Source organism: Necator americanus, chromosome IV (genome assembly GCF_031761385.1).
Source record: "Necator americanus strain Aroian chromosome IV, whole genome shotgun sequence".
NCBI lineage: Eukaryota > Metazoa > Nematoda > Chromadorea > Rhabditida > Ancylostomatidae > Necator > Necator americanus.
Genome location: NC_087374.1, coordinates 19,355,037 through 19,377,116, shown reverse-complemented (window position 1 = coordinate 19,377,116; position 22,080 = coordinate 19,355,037). Strand labels below are relative to the sequence as shown.

The following is a 22,080-nucleotide window of genomic DNA, read 5'->3' as shown; positions in this document are numbered from 1 at the left end:
TATTTTACCAAACTAGTCCTGCACCAAAAGATGTGAAATTAGACTTGCAAAATCTTTCATCTATTTTTCGTGCCATTTATTTTTCTAATATTTTGCATCCCTTAATATGTGTTTATTTAACTACTCATACTCTCTTTCTCTTTGCCTGCTTCATTTTTTTACGACTCCCTGTTGAGAAATTCTCAACGGATAGTCGACCCTGGAGAGGCAGGCTACCTCTAACTGGGTGGAGAAATCCTAGGTTCAAACCAGATAAAAGAAGAACAACTAGACTACATAGTCGAAGAAAATCCATCAAACCTTTGCAATAAAATGGTTAACTGCTATTCCGAGGCTACCATATACAGAATACATTGGCGCACCTCCACCAGGATAGGATATGGGAGCTTGGAGAAATGTGATGGGAATAACTGAAACATATAACAATAAAACTAGACGGAAACTATTCCAGCGAGTTGCGAATTTCTAACGAAAAAATCATTGAAGCATTTTTCACTGCAATTTTAGCTCCACACAAATAAATGTAGATGACTTGATTTTCTGTGAGTAGGACACCGGAGAAAAGAAATGAAAAAGTTTCAAAAGAAAAAAGGAAAATCCAGTAACGAAGCTGAGAACGATGTGGAATGTTTGTGGATATGTACATTTTAAAGAAACCAATATGTAATTGGTCTGAAGGGGCGGGTGTGGTGTAGCGGTTAGAGGTCCCGCTTCCTGCACGATCGAACGGAGGTTCGAATCTGCCCTAGTGCTCATCAAACTTTCATCCCTCCGGGGTCGATAAATTGGTACCAGACTTGTATGGGAGGATAAAAACACTGACTTTTCACATCGGCTAGCCACCGCAGGTCATTGTATAGGCCAGTTACACGTTCGTGAACCTCAAATCATTCTGAATTGAAGTGAACGTGGGGGCGCATCCCAAGCGGATTGATTAACGCCAGAAACCTTATTCTTTATCCTTTAATTGGTCTGGACAACTCCACTATTTACATTCTAATAGTTTGGCGTGGCAACGTAGAGAAATTTGTTTTAACCACCTATCGATCACAGATTTAGATCATCTTGGTAACTCGAAGGGTTCAGGAGAAATCAATGATCGCTTGAGTACTCGGATTAAGGAGAACAATGAGAATCGGCTGATTGCGTAGTTACAATACCCTTTGACACAAAGAAAGTGGAAGCAGAGCAATCTGAGCTGAAAATCTCTCTATGAACCAAACTGGTGCTGCGGTGCAGGTAATCAACTTATGGTTCTGCTTGCATCAGTACTACATATTTATGTCGTGCTTATAACATGATACATAGTCAGTATGGGGTTTTGTCTTCACTGATCAATAGTAATCAGAAGTAGTGGCATTTTCCGTAAAATTAGATTTGTACTTTTTCTACAGATGCTTATTTCGTTCTTTTGCTTTAGAAGTTCAAGAATCCACAAAATGATGATGAATTTAAGTGATGATTTCGTGGTTCTTTTTCTAAAGAACTCAGTACTACATTCGAAGAGAATTCTATCTTTACTTCACGTATGCTTATATATATATATATATACCAGTCTGAATGTCCGGCTAAAGCCGGACTTCAGACTTTCGGTGATTTTAGCTTCGCTCCCCTTCACTGATCAATGAAAGTTAATAGTAATGGTGTTTTCTGTAAAACTAGATTTGTGTTTTTTTAACAACGCTTTCCTTCTCTTCTTTATATTATAAATTAAGGCGAAAGGTTACGGAGTTTTCCTTCCAAACGCGTCAATTCTACATTTGGAGAATATTCGATCATCAGCTACAAACACTCCTTCGATGCCAGAACAATATAGATACAATTTGAAAGCATTACTTGAAGTATAGGTGTTCCTCCTGTTTTCCCCCAATAGTTATCACAGAATGATGTTTTAACATAAAATAACGTGAAAGACATCATCCTACTGATAAAGATAACGTTCCACGTTAAATCACATAAACATTTTGCTACTATTTAAGCAGCCAGTTTCTGAGAACGGCATGCTACAAACTTGAGGCGAAAGAAGAAGGAAATAGGCACACGGGAGTAGTCATAAAGGTGAAGAGCAAAGCGCCAAGTGGTTACGGCTATGAAACGGCTGCAACCATTTACCTTTTGCGTCATGCACACTAATTTATTGCGCTCCAATGACCGGGTACACCGACGACGGTGGATCCGTCGCACTCCATATTATGGCTATCTGGCGCCGGTGGACCCGTCCCACCCCCTTCTATAGGTATCTGACGCCAGTGGACCCGTCACACCCTCTTCTATAGGTATCTGACGCCGGCACACCAATCCGACGCCGGGTGGACCCGTCGCACCCCCATTTTCGAATTTCGTGACACACAGACACACACACACACACACACACACACACACACACACACACACACACACACACACACACACACACACACACACACACACACACACACACACACACACACACACACGGACACGGACACGGACACGGACTAAGCTCGTTATTATATATCATGATCATGATCATGACCATGATATATAATAACGAGCTTAGTCCGTGTGTGTGTGTGTGTGTGTGTGTGTGTGTGTGTGTGTGTGTGTGTGTGTGTGTGTGTGTGTGTGTGTGTGTGTGTGTGTGTGTGTGTGTGTGTGTGTGTGTGTGTGTGTGTGTGTGTGTGTGTGTGTGTGTGTGTGTGTGTGTGTGTGTGTGTGTGTGTGTGTGTGTGTGTGTGTGTGTGTGTGTGTGTGTGTGTCACGAAATTTGAAAAAGCGGGTGTGACAGGTCCATCCTGCGTCGAATTGGCGCGCTGAGGTCAGATAGCTATAAAATGGGACGGGTCCCGCGGTGTCGGATTGGCGCGCTGGCGCCAGATACCTATAGAAAGGGGTGCGACGGGTCCATTGGCGTCGCACTTGCGCGCCGGCGCCAGATACCAATAAAAAGGGGTGCGACGGGTGCATCGGTGCCAGATACCTATAGAAGGGGTGCGACGGCTCCACCGGCGCCAGACAGCCATAGTATGGGGTGCGACGGGTCCACCGGCGTCGAATTGGTGCGCGGGCGCCAGATATTCAAAGCAGAGGGTACGGCGAGTCCAACGACGTCGCACTGGCGCTCCGGCGCAAGACACCTATAGAAGGGGTGCGACGGGTGCGTTGGCGCCAGATACCTATGGAAGGGGACGGGTCAAACGGCGTCTTTGGACCCGGTCATTGGTGCGCAATAACTCAGAGTGCATGATGTAAAAGATAAATGGTTGCAGCCGTTTCAAAGCCGTGGCCACTGGGCGCTTTGCTCTTCACCGTCATGACTGCTCCGTGTGCATACTTCTTTCTTTGTTGGCCTCAAGTTTGTAGCATGCCGTTCTCAGCAAGTGGAAACACGCATCCAAACGGCTGTTTAAATAATAGCAAGGTATTTATGTGATCTGACGTGGAACGTTATCATTATCAGTAGAATGATGTTTTTCACGTCATTTTATGTTAAAACAACATTCTGTGATAACTGTTGGGGGAAATCAAGAGGAATACCCATAGCTCGAGTAATGCTTTCAAATTGTATCCATATTATTCTGGCATTGAAGGAGTGTCTGCAGCTGATGGCCGAATATTCTCCAGATGTGAAATTGACGCGTTTAGAAGGAAAACTCCGTAATCTTTCGCCTTAATTTATAATATAAAGAAGAGAAGGAAAGCGCTGTCAAAAAAACACAAATCTAATTTCACAGAAAACACCACTACTACTAACTTTCATTGATCAGTGAAGGGGAGCGAAGCTAAAACCACCGAAAGTCTGAAGTCCGGCTTTAGCCGGACATTCAGACTGACATATATATACGTACGTGGCAATATAAGCCCGTTATCATATAAACATGATATATCTCGACAAGTTCTCATAATTATTTGGCTTCGTGTTGCTCATAACATTGACGTCATCTAACCTTGGGAACAAATAGTAGGAGGCAATTTGGAACTTCAAATTCCGGAAAAATTCAAGTAAACTGTGGACTTATTCCTCTTTTCTGACTCACAAAAATAACTCTTTCATCTTGACAAAATTCTCTTTTTTAGTGTGAAATCCAAAAAAGTAAGGAACATGAGTTTTTTTGTGGAAGACGCAACATTTGAATAGCATAATTATATTCTAATCTGTTATAACAATCTATAATCTGTTATAACAATTATTTAACTAACCCATAGTCGAGAGGTGAGCATTGTAGTGGATAGTGGGTCGAAGCACATCGTATTCGATGGTATCGTCAGAATCCAGATATGTCCCAATTCGTGACAATTGATTGATAGATTGCTGCTTCAAAAGTCTTGTAATCGAAGTAAAATAATCGTTCGGATCAGTGTTGATCTAAATTTACAGACAATGTTTTTTCTCTGACTACTGACAGAGGAATGAGTGCAGCTGATTCTGCAATAAAATTTCATACCGTTGCGAATGGTTTCCAGACGAGATCCTCATTTGCTAATCGCTGCGGGTAACCAACAAGAAACGCTATTCTATAGATTTCGCCCAAATATCGTAGAAGTAGGGTTCGATGTGAAACGATGAAAATCTTCTTGATTTCCAGAAGATATGATTTGATCTGGAAGAAAAATTAAGAAAGAAATTAAAAAACAATAAGATATGTTGTATTTGATTGTTGTACTCTTGATTTGCACAAAAGATTCCAGAGACAAAAGTTGATTAATAAATGGTACAAAAACACATGTAAAACTGCAAAAAGGTAGCAATTCATTGAATCTGACAAGCAACTACCTCGCCACCAGCTAAAATGAGCCAGAAAAGTGAGAGAAGTGCATTCATTTACCCCACTTCTCATTTTCGGCTTTCTTTCCGTGACTGGGAATTTTCAACAGAAGTTCCGAAATTATGTTCACTCCACAAAAATGTCGTTCACTTACGTACTATTCAATTTCGTTTTTCAGTCAATCCTTTCCCAATCTTCAATTTTTTTTACCTCTGCTTCAAAATCAGCTTACCTTATCATACTTGTGATTCTGATGACTCATGATATAAAGTTTCTGAACTGGCTCAAACTCTTCCATGTTATCAACACATCTTTGCCAGCTGAAATAGAAAGGACTCTAGGATATGAGTTAGGTAGTGAACACTGAGTCATCTAGAAGAAAGTAACAAATGAAATTTTAGTAAAATAAATAAATGAATTTTGGTATAATGATAAAAGGGGAATAAAATGGAGAAGATGTCACCTCCACAACGGTTTACCGCCTCATAGTGGCGTGGAGATGACAGTGGGCGTCAAACTGCGATGCACAGCGGAGGTTCATCCTCCGGAAGTGTCTCCCAAGGAGTTCGACACATCCGACATTCCTATTCCGACTTCTCGGAATCGGAAGCCTAGCTAAGAGTAAACCACTGCTAAACTTCACCACCCTCTTGGCAAAATGTCGCAAGGTTTAAAGGGGGGAAGGTTTGACTACTTGATCCATATAGGTTGGGCGACGACCTGTGGTGAAAGCTATGCTCGCCGTGGCGTGGCTGCTTAGTTTGGGAAAAAGTCTTTTTGCCACTCTAGCATATACAGTGTTTCAGTACACTGCACACTGGGCCCTGCCGTCTCAGACGTCGGACGGTATGGCGAATAGCGAGAGGTGATCACATCTCAGGTTGCTCAGGACGCACTGATTCTGGACGAAGGCGACACGCACGACTCGCCATGGAGACTGTCTCAGACTGTGTACTTACAACGCGGAACAGTGTCCACAGACGCTGACCTGCATGTCTTTCTCGGAGCTGCAAAGCGTATCAAAGTTCACGTGATTGCTTCGCAGGAGACCAAGTGCAGAAGGAGCGACGTACGACAGATGAATGATGGTACACTCGTCATTCGTGAAGAGAAGGTTCCGGTAAGGTCGCGAAACGTAGGCGGTGTTGGTTGTGCAGTCTGTCGTCAATCTTGTCGATTCTCAAGAGATCCTGTCACCTCGTCTGGCCATTCTTCGCCTCCGCCCTCTGCGCCAAAAACCCATCAGTATCATCAACTGCTACTCACCAATATCAGCAGCTGATGAACCCGAATTAGACGCATTTTACGAGGAGCTGGAGGAGGTAATCCGCAACGAGAAGTCCTTCTACAAATTCGTTGTCGGAGACTTCAACGCAAAACTAGGAAAGACCACAGAAGAGGAATACAGGATTGGAAGAAGACCAGGGGACCTGAATGAAAATGGCAAATGTCTCGCCAGGCTATTGTCCGCCGCTCTCCTCTTTCATGGGAACTCTCTTTTCATGAAAAAGATCATCGTCGGTGGACATGAGAATCGCCCAATGACTCGTGCGGAGATCGACCACATACTCACCAACCGGAGGTGGTGTCTATTCGACGTCTCAGCAGTATCATCCTTTTGTAGTGGTTCTGATCACCGTCTCCTTCCTGCGAAAATACGGTCTAGCCACACGATGGAAAAGAACATCTGTTATCGGCAACGAAGGAGAAAAGAAGTCGAGGATTGCGTACTAGAGGACTCCTTGTCCCAAGGTGACTGGCACATCGAGGAGGACCCACACGTGGACTATGAGATGCTGTTCAGGGGATTACGAGTCTGTGCTGAGCGTGCCTCGAAACCACGCACGACAAACTTGGATCGAATTCCGAAGAACACCAAGGAATTGTTGGAAAGAAGAAGGGTTTTGAGGCTTGATCCGAATGCATCGCACCTTGAGCGGTTAGTAGCAAACACTAGCTGCAGAAAAGCGTTGCAGGAGGACCTTTTGAATTACAAGCAAAAGATTCTGGAAGCAGCACAAAGAAAAATGAGTCTAAAGATATGCTGCCGGGATCTCCGGGAATATAATATTCCGCTTGCAGCCTTGCTGACCGAAGACGGAACTCGCGCGCCTTCTCATTGTGAGATGGAAATCATCACGGAGAGGTTCTACTCGAACCATTTCCGTTCATCAACACCTGTGTCAAGCTCGATCATTCCCACTGGTGAAGCTCCACCACCAATTCTCCCGTAGGAAGTACGAGTCGCTGTCAAGAGCATGAAACCTGGCACAGCCTCCGACCCTGATTTTATATCAGCAGACTTTCTTCGGGCTGGTGGCCATCCACTTCATGTAATCTTAGCGGCGCACATGACATTCTATCTTCAGAAAGAAAGGATCCCAGACCAATGGAAGACCTCGCGAGCCATTCTTATCCATAAGAAAGGTGACCGAGAGGACCTTCGGAACTACCGTCCGATATGCTTGCTGAGCGTGTTGTACAAAATATTTACCAAGATCATCCTCACACGCATATCTAGGACGCTGGATGAGACCCAGCCTCAAGAACAAGCTGGATTCCGCCAGGGGTTCAGCTGTTTGGACCACATCCAGACCGTGTCGAGGGTCATAGAGGTTTGCCGTGAATACCGCCTGCCCCTTGTTCTAACCTTCGTCGACTATGAGAAAGCCTTTGACAGCGTAGAAACGAATGCAATACTATCAGCGCTGGTCGATCAAGGTGTGGACGCGTCGTATGTGAGGACATTAGCCAATTGCTACGAACGATGCACGACTAAGATACAGCTTTTCCACCGCCCTCTCACCATACCCATTGAAAAGGGGGTACGACAAGGCGATATTATTATATCGCCGAAGCTGTTCACAGCTGCACTGCAATGGATAATAAAATCGCTTTCCTGGGAAGAAAGGGGCATAGGCGTTGATGGATGCGATAGCCGCGTCAGGCCGTAAAACCCTCCCACCGATTAAGTCAAGTCAGGTAAGTCATGACTATTTTGACTAGATGTTCAAAAATCTTCAAAAAGTGTCAGATTCCGGATCCATTTTTCTCTACTCAAGATCCATTTTTCTCTACTATTTTTGCCATTTATGAATCACTTTATTGCTCCTCATGAACATTTCTGAAACCGGTCCTACCTGTATTCCCCTTTTTTTCAGATATCATGGAATGATTTGCTATTTGCTGAGCTGTCAAAATCGGTGAAATTGACTGACACCTCGGTGGTCTCAGTGATGAACCTTAGCTACTTTGAACAATTAGCACTGCTTATTTCTAAATTCCCTTCACGAACTTTGGCTAATTATTTGGTGGCGGTAACGGCTAAGCATTTGGAACCATTCGTTTACGATGATCGAATTCAGCCCAGGTGAACAAAACAACTTTTATTTCCTATTTTTCTATTTATTCACTTTTAAACGTTAATACTATGTTTACTATTTACTTCTCCATTTGATTACTTACTTAGATACTTAGGTGGCCCATCTTCACTGGACGTGCGGGCCCCAGTATCTCTTCCACTCGTTTCATTCCCTCGCCGTTGTCATCCAAGATGTTCTCAAGTGTCGTGAGTGACGTTGACGAGGTCCTTGAGCCGTATTCAGCTGAGCTCTCAGCTGGTCCATCTGTGTAGCGAACACATCACCCCATTCCGTTGGCGGTCTCCCTCGAGGGCGTTTAGTATCTCTTGGGATTTACTCTAGCGTTCTTTTAGTCCATCTATCGTCGATTCTTCTCATGATGTGACCGGCCTGTCTATGTTTTACTTTCGATACATATTCCGCTGGGTCGCGGAGACTCTTAAGTCGGAGCTGCGAAGACCGGCTAGGTGTTCTGTGCGCTGGCTAAACTTCAGAAGACATCTCTCAAGGGCTCTGTTTGTAGTAAGTAGCTTCCTAGACGTGGCAGCGGTGTCTGCCCACGTCTCAGGTGCGTAACAGAGCGCTGGAATAACTGTCGAACCGAACAGATGGGCACGAAGATCTTGGTCCGTCAGTTGGTCCGTAGCTTCCCTGACGGCTGCGAATGCTGCTCATGCTGCTCTCATTCTTTTATTCAGTTCTTCCTTCAAGTCCTTTTTCATATTCATAGAACGCCTGAGGTATACGTATGACGAAGTTTCCACGATTTGGGAGCCTTCAAATTATGCTTCTCCGTCCTCGCAGTAGGCGTTCTTCATGAACTGTGTCTTCTTTCTGTTTATTCGTAGTTCTATTCTCTTCCTTGCTTCGTTCAATTCGTTGAGCATCGTTTCTGCTTCATTGATGCTAGTCGAAAAGAGAACGATGTCGTCCGCGAGACGAAGGTTCGAGAGAAATCTTCCATCAACACGTATGCCCCTTTCTTCAGCTCAGCAAATAGCAAATCATTCCATGATATCTGAAAAAAAGGGGAATACAGGTAGGACCGGTTTCAGAAATGTTCATGAGGAGCAATAAAGTGATTCATAAATGGCAAAAATAGTAGAGAAAAATGGATCTTGAGTAGAGAAAAATGGATCCGGAATCTGACACTTTTTGAAGATTTTTGAACATCTAGTCAAAATAGTCATGACTTACCTGACTTGACTTAATCGGTGGGAGGGTTTTACGGCCTGACGCGGCTATCGCATCCATCAACGCCTATGCCCCTTTCTTCCCAGGAAAGCGATTTTATTATCCATTGCAGTGCAGCTGTGAACAGCTTCGGCGATATAATAATATCGCCTTGTCGTACCCCCTTTTCAATGGGTATGGTGAGAGGGCGGTGGAAAAGCTGTATCTTAGTCGTGCATCGTTCGTAGCAATTGGCTAATATCCTCACATACGACGCGTCCACACCTTGATCGACCAGCGCTGATAGTATTGCATTCGTTTCTACGCTGTCAAAGGCTTTCTCATAGTCGACGAAGGTTAGAACAAGGGGCAGGCGGTATTCACGGCAAACCTCTATGACCCTCGACACGGTCTGGATGTGGTCCAAACAGCTGAACCCCTGGCGGAATCCAGCTTGTTCTTGAGGCTGGGTCTCATCCAGCGTCCTAGATATGCGTGTGAGGATGATCTTGGTAAATATTTTGTACAACACGCTCAGCAAGCATATCGGACGGTAGTTCCGAAGGTCCTCTCGGTCACCTTTCTTATGGATAAGAATGGCTCGCGAGGTCTTCCATTGGTCTGGGATCCTTTCTTTCTGAAGATAGAATGTCATGTGCGCCGCTAAGATTACATGAAGTGGATGGCCACCAGCCCGAAGAAAGTCTGCTGATATAAAATCAGGGTCGGAGGCTGTGCCAGGTTTCATGCTCTTGACAGCGACTCGTACTTCCTACGGGAGAATTGGTGGTGGAGCTTCACCAGTGGGAATGATCGAGCTTGACACAGGTGTTGATGAACGGAAATGGTTCGAGTAGAACCTCTCCGTGATGATTTCCATCTCACAATGAGAAGGCGCGCGAGTTCCGTCTTCGGTCAGCAAGGCTGCAAGCGGAATATTATATTCCCGGAGATCCCGGCAGCATATCTTTAGACTCATTTTTCTTTGTGCTGCTTCCAGAATCTTTTGCTTGTAATTCAAAAGGTCCTCCTGCAACGCTTTTCTGCAGCTAGTGTTTGCTACTAACCGCTCAAGGTGCGATGCATTCGGATCAAGCCTCAAAACCCTTCTTCTTTCCAACAATTCCTTGGTGTTCTTCGGAATTCGATCCAAGTTTGTCGTGCGTGGTTTCGAGGCACGCTCAGCACAGACTCGTAATCCCCTGAACAGCATCTCATAGTCCACGTGTGGGTCCTCCTCGATGTGCCAGTCACCTTGGGACAAGGAGTCCTCTAGTACGCAATCCTCGACTTCTTTTCTCCTTCGTTGCCGATAACAGATGTTCTTTTCCATCGTGTGGCTAGACCGTATTTTCGCAGGAAGGAGACGGTGATCAGAACCACTACAAAAGGATGATACTGCTGAGACGTCGAATAGACACCACCTCCGGTTGGTGAGTATGTGGTCGATCTCCGCACGAGTCATTGGGCGATTCTCATGTCCACCGACGATGATCTTTTTCATGAAAAGAGAGTTCCCATGAAAGAGGAGAGCGGCGGACAATAGCCTGGCGAGACATTTGCCATTTTCATTCAGGTCCCCTGGTCTTCTTCCAATCCTGTATTCCTCTTCTGTGGTCTTTCCTAGTTTTGCGTTGAAGTCTCCGACAACGAATTTGTAGAAGGACTTCTCGTTGCGGATTACCTCCTCCAGCTCCTCGTAAAATGCGTCTAATTCGGGTTCATCAGCTGCTGATATTGGTGAGTAGCAGTTGATGATACTGATGGGTTTTTGGCGCAGAGGGCGGAGGCGAAGAATGGCCAGACGAGGTGACAGGATCTCTTGAGAATCGACAAGATTGACGACAGACTGCACAACCAACACCGCCTACGTTTCGCGACCTTACCGGAACCTTCTCTTCACGAATGACGAGTGTACCATCATTCATCTGTCGTACGTCGCTCCTTCTGCACTTGGTCTTCTGCGAAGCAATCACGTGAACTTTGATACGCTTTGCAGCTCCGAGAAAGACATGCAGGTCAGCGTCTGTGGACACTGTTCCGCGTTGTAAGTACACAGTCTGAGACAGTCTCCATGGCGAGTCGTGCGTGTGTCGCCCTCGTCCAGAATCAATGACGTCCTGAGCAACCTGAAATTTGATCGCCTCTCACTGGTCGCCATACCGTCCGACGTCTGAGACGGCAGGCCTAGTGTCGTGCCCCGGGTCCGCTCCGAGAAGGAGCAGCGGGCATCGGTGGGGGGACCCAGGGCCGACTGCCCGGATCCGGAGGGGCCCTGCGCTGGGCTAGCCACCGGGTGGCGGCCTAGCCCCTCCGAACCCTGCAGGATCGATCCGAGGGTCCCTTCCCCCCTGCCCCGACTCCCCCTTTGGGGGCCTCAGGGCTGCCCCCTTGTCCCCACGCCCCAGTATATTTCCTAGGGTGCAATGCGGTTAGAAGGGTTTTACGAATAGGGTTTATCCTTAAGACATCAATACACGACACGGCACACACAAATATACACGACATAAGGTGGATCAATCGAGGGGCCAGTCATGGCTAGATGGTTAAGTGGTTCTCGGCGGCAGATGGATTAGGGTTGCGGTTTCGGACCCCGTGGGCAGCCAGCCAGGGAAAGGGTTGTTGCGGTGGTGGTGTGGTGCGGCTATCGAACGAGGCGGAATACAACACGATGCAACACGACACCACGATCAATGCGGATAAGAAACTGGACCGAGATGGGGAGAGTGGTGAAAGAAAAACTGGAACCTGAAAGAACTGCTCGGTTCCAGCCCTTATTTAGCGTCCGCGTGGGAACGCTACCGTAGTACATTGCAATTGGCAATGTTTCCCAGGCGCGCGAGAACTGCGGCCGGCTGGCTGGGAAAGTCGTGCCGGGCACGACACCTAGTGTGGAGGGTACTGAGGCATTGGATAAGGTGGATTGGCAAAAAGACTTTTCCCCCAACTAAGCAGCCCTGCCACGGCTAGCTTAGCTTTCACCAAAGGACGTCGCCCAACATAAATGGATCAGGAAGCCACATTGCGACATTTTGCTAAGACGGTGGTGAATCTTAGCAGGTTTACTCTTAGCTAGGCTTCCGATTCAGAAGTCGGAACGTCGGCTGAGTCGAACTCCTTTTCGGCTTGTAAAGCCTTGCCGGAGGACGAACTTCTGCGGCGCATCGCAGTTCGACGCCAGAGTCACCTCCACGCCACTATGAGGCGTTGATTGTGGAGTTATTCTATCCACGAGTCAGATATTCCTTCCGTAAATCCATAAAAAAAGGTCATTGTCATGCCACAAATCCCAGAAGGAGAAAGAGATTCATGCATTTCTGCGCTGTTTCCAACGTCTCTGCCAGACTTTCCATTCTTCATTTTTTGGACGCTGGCCGGACGCTTCTACTAGTTGAAATCACCAGTGGTGCGAGTACATATACAAAGTTGTACGAGGACCTTGTCTCCGCAGATGCAAAGACGAACTTCTCTTCTCTTCTTGGTTCGTAATCTAATGCTGATCGACACTCCTATCCTTGCACTCGCATCAATTCGAATAATTACCGTCTGCTAGCTTCGTATTTTCGATATTATTATTATTATTATTATTATTATTATTATTATTATTATTATTATTATTATTATTATTATTATTATTATTATTATTATTATTATTATTATTATTATTATTATTATTATTATTATTATTATTATTATTATTATTATTATTATTATTATTATTATTATTATTATTATTATTATTATTATTATTATTATTATTATTATTATTATTATTATTATTATTATTATTATTATTATTATTATTATTATTATTATTATTATTATTATTATTATTATTATTATTATTATTATTATTATTATTATTATTATTATTATTATTATTATTATTATTATTATTATTATTATTATTATTATTATTATTATTATTATTATTATTATTATTATTATTATTATTATTATTATTATTATTATTATTATTATTATTATTATTATTATTATTATTATTATTATTATTATTATTATTATTATTATTATTATTATTATTATTATTATTATTATTATTATTATTATTATTATTATTATTATTATTATTATTATTATTATTATTATTATTATTATTATTATTATTATTATTATTATTATTATTATTATTATTATTATTATTATTATTATTATTATTATTATTATTATTATTATTATTATTATTATTATTATTATTATTATTATTATTATTATTATTATTATTATTATTATTATTATTATTATTATTATTATTATTATTATTATTATTATTATTATTATTATTATTATTATTATTATTATTATTATTATTATTATTATTATTATTATTATTATTATTATTATTATTATTATTATTATTATTATTATTATTATTATTATTATTATTATTATTATTATTATTATTATTATTATTATTATTATTATTATTATTATTATTATTATTATTATTATTATTATTATTATTATTATTATTATTATTATTATTATTATTATTATTATTATTATTATTATTATTATTATTATTATTATTATTATTATTATTATTATTATTATTATTATTATTATTATTATTATTATTATTATTATTATTATTATTATTATTATTATTATTATTATTATTATTATTATTATTATTATTATTATTATTATTATTATTATTATTATTATTATTATTATTATTATTATTATTATTATTATTATTATTATTATTATTATTATTATTATTATTATTATTATTATTATTATTATTACTGAGTTGATCATAAAATGCATCCCTGTTGTAGTCCTCAGTGGCTTTCTTAGGTGCTTTAGCACTTACGATCCAAAGTCTGATTCCTCTGCAGTCCCGCACTCGTACAAAGGGCATCTTGAAGACATCTTGAGGATACTGGTGATGGCCGTATCCCTGATGCATGTTTCCTGCAATGCAATAAACGGTGGCAATTGAAAGAAGGTGCTGTCGCTCTGCATGCCAGAGACCATGCTTTCGAATGTCTAGGGAACACATGGAATATTTGGTAACAAACATCTGTCTTATAACGAAGTGAAGTGCCGGTTGCTGTCTGGTGAACTTTAACAGACCGGATTACTGTGATATCACAGATATTATTTCACTTCTCAGGGCATGGACTATGGCATGGTGCTGAACGACAGCACCTTTCTGCAAATGCCACTACTGTATTGCAGGAAATGCATCACGAATCCCTCATCATCAGTATCGACAATATTTTGGAGGTTTTGCCAAATGACGGAGCAAGTTATATAGCTCGTACACTCCCAACGTGTATGCTCAAGTGCCTGATTGCGTTTAGTTAAAGAAGGGCCACTACGAGCAGGTAGCAATCAGACCTGTATTCGCGGCCTCATTGTGATATATGTTCTGATATATATATATATATGTATATATATGTACACATACATATATATGTATATATATATGCATACAAATATATCACAATATACATTAAATTCAATACATGTGAAAAGCAATTGTTATGTCAAAATAAGTGTAAACGAGCTTGGAACGTATGAATGTACCAAGATTCCACTCAAACAGATATTCTCTTCCATTTTGTAGTTTTATAGGAGCTACGAAGAAACAAAACAAAACGAGGCGAGCGATCTTCTATTTCTATTAGTCGGATGACTAAGTTGTTCTTTTCGACTAAACCCAAACTCACCTTTAATACTCTCTTCACAAGCTCCTCAAATGTCATGTCGGTGATATTTGATGATGTCACAGTGGCAATCTAAATTTTAACGCTTTGTTGCACTGCATACAACCAACAAAACATAAGACACTACGATGCGGTCAGTAATTATGGAAAAAAAAAACCGAAACACAAACCAAAAACAGAAATAGTTTTGAGATGTATAGGATAAAGAGAAAAAATAAACGTTGCTATTTTGTTTAATTCGTTATCATTTATTCTTTGACCGCCATTTACAATAATCACTTCTTCTTCTCTCAATTTCTTTATAGGAAAAGAATATTTGATCACCTTATTGACTTCAACCATGAGTTGCGCTACTTCGTCAAGCATAGTCTGTCGTTTCTTGTCGTCGGGCTCCATTAATATAAAAAGAGGGCTTCTGGCGAGATTCTGTCACAAAAAAACTGCAAAATTTATTGTAATTCCAGCTGAAAACAGAAACTTTCTCGCCTGTCTCAGTTGCACTTGTAGAAGGGTGTCAATCTCTGTTGGTCCTGGATTCGCAAGACGTATAAGCTTTTCACGAATAGGATTGATAATTCCGGAGAGTTCAGGTGGACGAAACTTAAACGAATTCGGGGAAAAAATGTTTAGTTAAATAAGACAGTAAAGTTTAAGCTGATCTACTCCTAACTTGTAATGTGATCTGAGTTCGATCTTGTGGATGGACATTTGTTCCAAAAACGATCAAGTTGAACTTTCCAGCATACCAGCCCAACACACCACTGTGGCGTTCCCATCTAGGAAGACTAGGTAAAATATAGTTATGCATATTTTTACATATTTATTGTTACATTTGTTATTATTATATTTTTATATTTATTATTACATTTATTATTATTTATTTATCCATTTATTTTTACATATTTACATATTTTTTTGGTTAAGTAGCGGTAAGCGGACAGACTCAGCAGTTGTAAAAAATTGTCGACTAGGGTGTCCAATAATTATTGAAGAATGTTGTCCTAGAAGAAATACTGCAAAAAAGAAAAAAAAACAATAGAAGTGAAAAATGTTACAGAACAGGAGAGGATATTCTGGCTGAAAAAAAACGGGAAAATCACGGAGAAGAGAAGAAAAACCTAACTCACATATACAATGTGCTATTAAAATTACATCCCGCCAATATTGGGCCACACGGTAAATTCTTCAGTGTATCCAGAAGAGGTGTGTAGCCGGCACTTGACCTGAAATAACATATTACGTTACTATAATGTACCTTACAAACGTCTCGAATTTTCCATAACGGAAAACCTGGATTTACCTCAAATGACAACATTCATTTTCATTCATTTTCCGAGAGATACAACTAGTTTTCAGGGTTTGATTTAGTAACCGCTCACGTTTTAGAGAAGAGTAACCAGAAAATCTTTGAGAACATGTTCGAAATTTTTGATGAGCAATGTTTCTGTACGAATAATAGTGGTTAGCATGGGACACCGTCCTTTTTTTGTTAGTTGATAAAAGGTACACCTGAGCATATGCTCGATACCTATGGTTTTCCGTGGGACGTTGTTTAGAATTCTAAAAATTAAAGTTTCGTTCCAAAAATTTCAAGGACGTTTTACGAATACAGAATAAATTAGTACACTACGTTTTAGGAAAAGGAGAAGCATACAGAAAGAGTTAAGAGATAAATTGCTAACAAATTAGAGATCCCAAAGAGGCAATACACAAGGATAAGGCGACTGAGAGTAAAAGATTTTACAGCCAGGGATTTTGTTGTTAACAGCGAGTTATTAACAATAATAAATTACGCATAAAGAACTTGTGTAGCAAGAAGAGCAGTCAGAAGAAGAATGGAAAACGAAAAAAAAGAAAGATATTTGGAACAGCGAAAACAAGGATGTAGGAGGTGGAAAGATGCGACAAAAAATAACAACAAATTAACGCTAAGGTATCGTTAGTGTTGAAGTTAGATGGCGCTTCCATATTCTGCGCTCGAGCTGTACAAAGCACAAAATGTCTACACAGCTCGTAAGTGCGGAATATTCCGTAGGATAGCCAGTCTCAACGTCCGGCTAAAGTCGGACTTCAGAGTTTCTGTGTGAGCTTTTACCAACGCTTTTTCCTCCTTTTCATTATAAAGGCGGAAAGTTTCATAGTTTTCTTTCTAAACGCCTCAATTCTACACTTGGAGAATATTCAAACTTTAGCTTCAAACACGCCGTCGTCCCAACACAGTGTAGACACGATTTGAAAGTACTACTCGAAGTATGGGTTTTCCTCTTGCTTCTCCCTAACAGTTACCGCAGAAAAATGTTTTAAGATGAAATGACGTGGACGACATCATCGTACTGATAAAGATAACGTTCCACGTCATATCATAAAAACAGCTTGCTACTATTTAAGCAGCCGTTTGCACGCGTGTTTCCACTTTCTGGGGAACGGAGTCGTAGAGGTGGAAAGCAACGCGAAAAATGGATAAAACTATGAAACGTTTGCAACGTCCCATTTACTTTTTTCGACATGAACAAGAAGTTACTGCGTGATACTTCTACACCATGACACCGGAATTCGAACCCGTGGGACCCGCCTTACCGCATTTTATAGCTTTACGACGACGCCTCGACGCCCTGGGACCCGTCGCAATCCACTTTCTGGATATCTGGCGTCGGCGCACCAACTCGACACCCTGAGACCCGTCGCACCCCATATCAGAGATATCTGGCGCCAACCCGCCAATCCGACGCCAGTGGACCCGTCGCACCACCCTTTTCAAATTTCATGACTCACACACACACGTGACAGAATAAGCCCGTTATTATATATCATGATCATGATACATAAAAACAGAGTGTTAAAAGAAATAAAATCAAACTATTTTGGTGTATATATATTCCGCAGCCAAATCAACTATTTTTTCCCACATCTTTCATCTTTCTTCTATGCAACTCAATTACCTTTGAGTAGTATTCGTGCAAGATAAGAACAAATTTCGAGCCATCCTAGCTGTCTTGCTGGTATCGTTTGCGTCAGTGGTTGACAAAAGCCCTGAAATCATCATTAGAAACTCTTTTGAATTTGATGGCATTTTTTTCAAACAGCTGATTTTTCTAGTCAATTTCTGTGAATCAGAGTTTTCGTGTGCCAAAATTCTTGTCTCAAACTACCACAATACTCCAGTAGAAAAAAAACTATTTTAGTCTTGTGTATGTAAAGAGAACATATAACGTAAACACTAAGTCAATCCTCTATCTCTCCCATCTATCGATGATTCTCGAATATTCGTTTCTTGACCTCTTGGGACTTTGATTAATTTGCTGTTCTCATGGAAAATTCGTCAGCGCCTCTAGAGCCCAACATCTGTAGCGCAAATGGCAAGAGGTTTCGCTGTCGCTGCAGCGTGATCGATCAGAAGAATTGTCACCAATAGAATTGTCTGAGAGGGTAAAAACATTGACTGACATGTTGGCCAACCCCGACAAATCATTGTATTGACTAGACACGCAAACCCCAAACGATTCTGAATTGAATTGTGCGCGGCGTCGCATTCCAGGCGGATTGATTAAAGCTAAACACTTTATTTTATCCTTTAAAAAAGGATTTGACATGTCCACCTGATTTACGTCGAAAAAAAATTGAAAATGCGATTCAGTGTAAGCATGATTATCCTAACATGCTTATGTTAATTTTAAAGTGTTTCAGGTAAAGCCTTAAGAAATGACCACGATTCTCTGCACTGAGAGCATCTGTCGCATGATAACTTGAAAAAAAACCAACCATACAGGGCATGTCGAGTAGCATCTGTCTGTATTTCCACAAAATTCTTCTGTTTTTCTAGATCTTGTCGGTGAAATTTGCCACAAGAATGTCGGTAAAAATTATCGCAAGGATTCAGAGCACCGTCGATAGAGTTTGTGAAACGGAAAGCTGGAAACGAAAAAAGGACAACTCGGGACGGGAAAATTTGATTTAATGTGTCCCTATTTCACGTTATCGTTTCATTCGACAGAGAACATGTTAGACTCGTTTCATGACTTCGGGACAGAGATAGAATAAGCGGCGTCAAGGTGAGAACTAATTCGAAAATCCGAAAGGCACATAAATTTTTGTTAAGACAGGAGAAACAGATTGAAAAATACGTAGAAGAAGAAAGACGACTCGAAGAGTTAAGTGGCTCGTGTGAAAAAAAAGAAAAGAAAGAAAACGGAAGATGAAATCATAGTTTTCGAAATGAATGATGTGATGGTCGAATGTATGCGTTCTTAATACCATTTCTGTCAAATGTTTCATTTACACCCTTATATTTACTCATAGGCTCCATGACAGTAAAACAGTAAATTGACTGTAATACTTAAAGCAGTTATATGCCTACCAGTATCGATACAGTCTCTAGAGGTGCAAACCGCAGCACCGCCTAGACTGGAGAATCCATTGCTTGTGACGGCCCATACAATAAACAATGCTACACTCAGTATGAGGAACACTGTAAGCAGTACTCCGAGAGAAATATTGCATCTTGAGCACTTTCTGAAATAATCTATTTATGTTTGAGGAACTAGTGAGAGAATTACTGAGGAAAAGAAGAAAACCGGAGTAAAAAAGTAAATGGTTCGTTTCGTTCTTTGGCTCAGGTCATAGCTTCAGAATGCTCTTTATCCATTTCAAACATACCAAGGTCATCTACAGATGAACATTGTCAAAAATCGTGATGTAAAGCTGTATGCACAGGATCATCCGCTATGGGATTACGGTCAGTGGACACGGTTCACTATGCAAACATGACTCTAATGAAGTGGCAACACTTGAGCTAGCTACCGTAGTCGCCCAGACATGTCTTTTTCTTATGATCGTAAGCAAACAGCGAGATACCATTAAATCGAACTAAGTTCGAGGATATTGTTGAAAAGAAGGGGGAAGATTTTGAAAAGAATTATAATGGCACTTACATTTGAGCTTAAGGAGGAGAAAATAGTTGCATAACAGGGAATTAGCGGCTGTTGTCTATCTTAAAGGCAGCATACCACGAATCTGAGGTGGTGCGGATTTCAGGTGGAGTATCCGTATACGGGGTCGTGGATTATGGAGACGGGGGTAGTTCCGCTCATCTCTCTCTGCATCACTGTAAACAGCTGCCTCCAAAATGCTCTTTTGTACTACTCCATATATTGCAACGCTCCACCCATTCGATTCGTCGAAAATCAATTCAGACCGCACCGATGAGCAGTAAGGGACGCTACGCGTGCAAGAGTGGCGCGCTGCAATAGAAGACATCGTACAAAACAGCTTTCCGGGTCCGGCTGCTTGCTGATTCAGCGAGAGATGAGCGGAACCACCCGAGTCTCCATAATCTACGACCCCGTATGCGGATACTCCACTTGAAATCCGTACCACTCCAGATTCGTGGTATGCTACCTTTAACGAATAAATTAATGCTTTACTGCGAAGTCCTTGAACCTTTCGTGGGTTTTCGATTTGCGCACCATTGGTTTACTACCTAATCTGATTGGCTCCATTCTGGTTCCGTAAATTAATAGAAAAATTCACCTTTCATGGGTGGATGGCTCGAAGGGCACAGGAAGTGGGCGTATAGGGATGCTTGGCGATGCTTTGCACGGCTCAGCTCGATGAACATCGTGACCATTCCGTGTGCTTTCGAGAACTTTGAGGACTTCTTCTTCTAATGGCTGTGCTTTAAAAAACAACAAGCTGATGTTCAGTAATTGCACGAAAACAATCAGCAATATTTAGGGAATAACAAAGAATGACAGCTATTCACTCAACTTTGTCCAAGAAATATCTACTTCAATCTTTCGGGAATTGCTGAATCTTTTACTACATATACGTACATATGTCGAACAAAAAAATTACCTCTCAAATTTTCAGGACTGTATTCCGAGATGTCTAATTCGGACTCAGCAATTGGTGCTGGTGGCGATGGCAGCGGTGACTTGCCGAAGGACGGCGAATACTGTGACATTAAAGTTCAGCACGATTCTCCTGTAGACCGGTTTGATCCCACGTGATGTTTTCTAAGAACAAGTCAATATGCCAGGATTTGTCGTGGATAAATGTGAGGAAAAAAGAGTGAAACCAAACGAAGACAATTCCTGCATCCAAAATGTTACCCTAGTCACTTCCACAAATCAGAATAAGAAAGTTTTTATGTTCTCCAAGAAGTCAGGGAGAGCTTATAAAATGTTTGATCTGGTACGCCTTCCGCCGACTACAAGAGCTTTCGCTTCCTTGCTCTTAAAATCATAGCTGTATATGTTTTTACTTTTGTATGATCGTGCTTGCGCTGTGAGTAGAGGAAAAAGACACGACAGTTGCGGATGTAATACAAATAGCTAGCACCATGGATGTAAAACTCAGGACTAGCAGCTACGCATGAGACCATTTTCATGTTGGTTCTTCTCTATGAATAAGAATATTAACGCCATGTGACATATGTACTCTGATGAAGAAACCTCAAAAGTGAAGTGTATCAAAACGTAATTGATATGTAGCTGCAGTGGATTAGCGAAGAAGTGCCGGGGACCTTTGAGGGACGAGACTATCCGCAATCAAAACACTGTCCGGCGCTACCTAATGAGCAAACAGAGACTTCGCCTCCGATGAAATCGAAATAATTGAAGCATGCATGCATCGAATGATCTGCCTCATTTGTAATTCTTGGTACTGTTCGCTGCAAGCGTATCCTGAGCTTATCCACGTTCAAAAACAGAATTTTCTTTTCGGCACCCCAGCTTTTTTTTCGTGAGGCAGAACATTAGTACATAAGCGAACAACACTTCCTGGAAAAGGAAATGCCATTGACCTCTCATAGGTAATGCAATAGTATCGACGCCTTTTCCGGACATTATTGGACATTGGGAAGAACAGTAACGACTGTAACTTCAAATCTGAATTTTAACGAGTGGCTGAAACCAATAGGCTAGTAGTATGAGGTCGCCAGTATGTCTACACGCTCTGTGTTACGACATTACCCAGCGAAAACCAAATCTTAATCCCTTTCGTGGTAGATACTGCACCTGTACTGGTACTAGATACTATTTGATCCCTTCCGAGGTCGATTACGCACTTGTGGTAGGTGGTACTGACCTCGCCTGGGAGAATGAC

At 41.3% G+C, this 22,080-nt stretch overlaps 6 protein-coding genes across 11 annotated transcripts; 3 read left to right on the top strand and 3 right to left on the bottom strand.

The window, feature by feature from the left end:
• Positions 1–150: 150 nt before the first annotated feature.
• Positions 151–5,739, bottom strand: RB195_001925 (uncharacterized protein; the record flags this gene model as incomplete). 3 transcript variants are annotated; one of them, XM_064198928.1, is made up of 6 exons in its annotated part: positions 151–237; positions 301–410; positions 4,180–4,345; positions 4,425–4,580; positions 4,978–5,065; positions 5,705–5,739. In XM_064198928.1, 6 exons carry the CDS (start codon positions 5,737–5,739, stop codon positions 151–153), a joined length of 642 nt encoding a protein of 213 aa, XP_064054809.1. The 3 variants fall into 3 exon arrangements, with proteins under 3 accessions (XP_064054809.1, XP_013306913.2, XP_064054810.1); XM_013451459.2 differs by lacking the exons at positions 151–237; positions 5,705–5,739 and having other exon boundaries at positions 295–410; positions 4,978–5,043; XM_064198929.1 differs by lacking the exons at positions 151–237; positions 5,705–5,739 and having other exon boundaries at positions 295–410; positions 4,180–4,294; positions 4,978–5,043.
• On the top strand, positions 5,245–8,379 carry RB195_001923 (uncharacterized protein; the record flags this gene model as incomplete). 2 transcript variants are annotated; one of them, XM_064198925.1, is made up of 5 exons in its annotated part: positions 5,824–5,859; positions 5,903–6,975; positions 7,267–7,360; positions 7,907–8,115; positions 8,223–8,379. In XM_064198925.1, 5 exons carry the CDS (start codon positions 5,824–5,826, stop codon positions 8,377–8,379), a joined length of 1,569 nt encoding a protein of 522 aa, XP_064054806.1. The 2 variants fall into 2 exon arrangements, with proteins under 2 accessions (XP_064054808.1, XP_064054806.1); XM_064198926.1 differs by lacking the exons at positions 7,267–7,360; positions 7,907–8,115; positions 8,223–8,379 and adding an exon at positions 5,245–5,280 and having other exon boundaries at positions 5,626–5,859; positions 5,903–6,979.
• Positions 7,004–7,699, top strand: RB195_001924 (uncharacterized protein; the record flags this gene model as incomplete). Its single annotated transcript, XM_064198927.1, has 1 exon — positions 7,004–7,699. One exon carries the CDS (start codon positions 7,004–7,006, stop codon positions 7,697–7,699), a length of 696 nt encoding a protein of 231 aa, XP_064054807.1.
• Positions 8,380–9,332: 953 nt separating the features above from the next.
• Positions 9,333–10,028, bottom strand: RB195_001922 (uncharacterized protein; the record flags this gene model as incomplete). The annotated part of the gene is made up of 1 exon (XM_064198924.1): positions 9,333–10,028. The coding sequence occupies one exon, from the start codon at positions 10,026–10,028 to the stop codon at positions 9,333–9,335; it is 696 nt and encodes a 231-aa protein (XP_064054805.1).
• A 24-nt stretch (positions 10,029–10,052) lies between these two features.
• RB195_001920 (uncharacterized protein) lies at positions 10,053–20,938 on the bottom strand (the record flags this gene model as incomplete). 3 transcript variants are annotated; one of them, XM_064198920.1, is made up of 11 exons in its annotated part: positions 10,053–11,129; positions 14,983–15,051; positions 15,304–15,405; positions 15,466–15,579; positions 15,650–15,755; positions 16,107–16,202; positions 17,919–18,009; positions 18,739–18,888; positions 19,334–19,488; positions 20,506–20,650; positions 20,830–20,938. In XM_064198920.1, 11 exons carry the CDS (start codon positions 20,936–20,938, stop codon positions 10,053–10,055), a joined length of 2,214 nt encoding a protein of 737 aa, XP_064054801.1. The 3 variants fall into 3 exon arrangements, with proteins under 3 accessions (XP_064054801.1, XP_064054804.1, XP_064054802.1); XM_064198921.1 differs by lacking the exon at positions 10,053–11,129 and adding an exon at positions 14,117–14,221; XM_064198922.1 differs by lacking the exons at positions 14,983–15,051; positions 15,304–15,405; positions 15,466–15,579; ... (5 more) ...; positions 20,506–20,650; positions 20,830–20,938 and adding an exon at positions 11,167–11,208.
• RB195_001921 (uncharacterized protein) lies at positions 11,823–14,061 on the top strand (the record flags this gene model as incomplete). Its single annotated transcript, XM_064198923.1, has 3 exons — positions 11,823–12,009; positions 12,115–12,169; positions 12,834–14,061. 3 exons carry the CDS (start codon positions 11,823–11,825, stop codon positions 14,059–14,061), a joined length of 1,470 nt encoding a protein of 489 aa, XP_064054803.1.
• Positions 20,939–22,080: the final 1,142 nt, after the last annotated feature.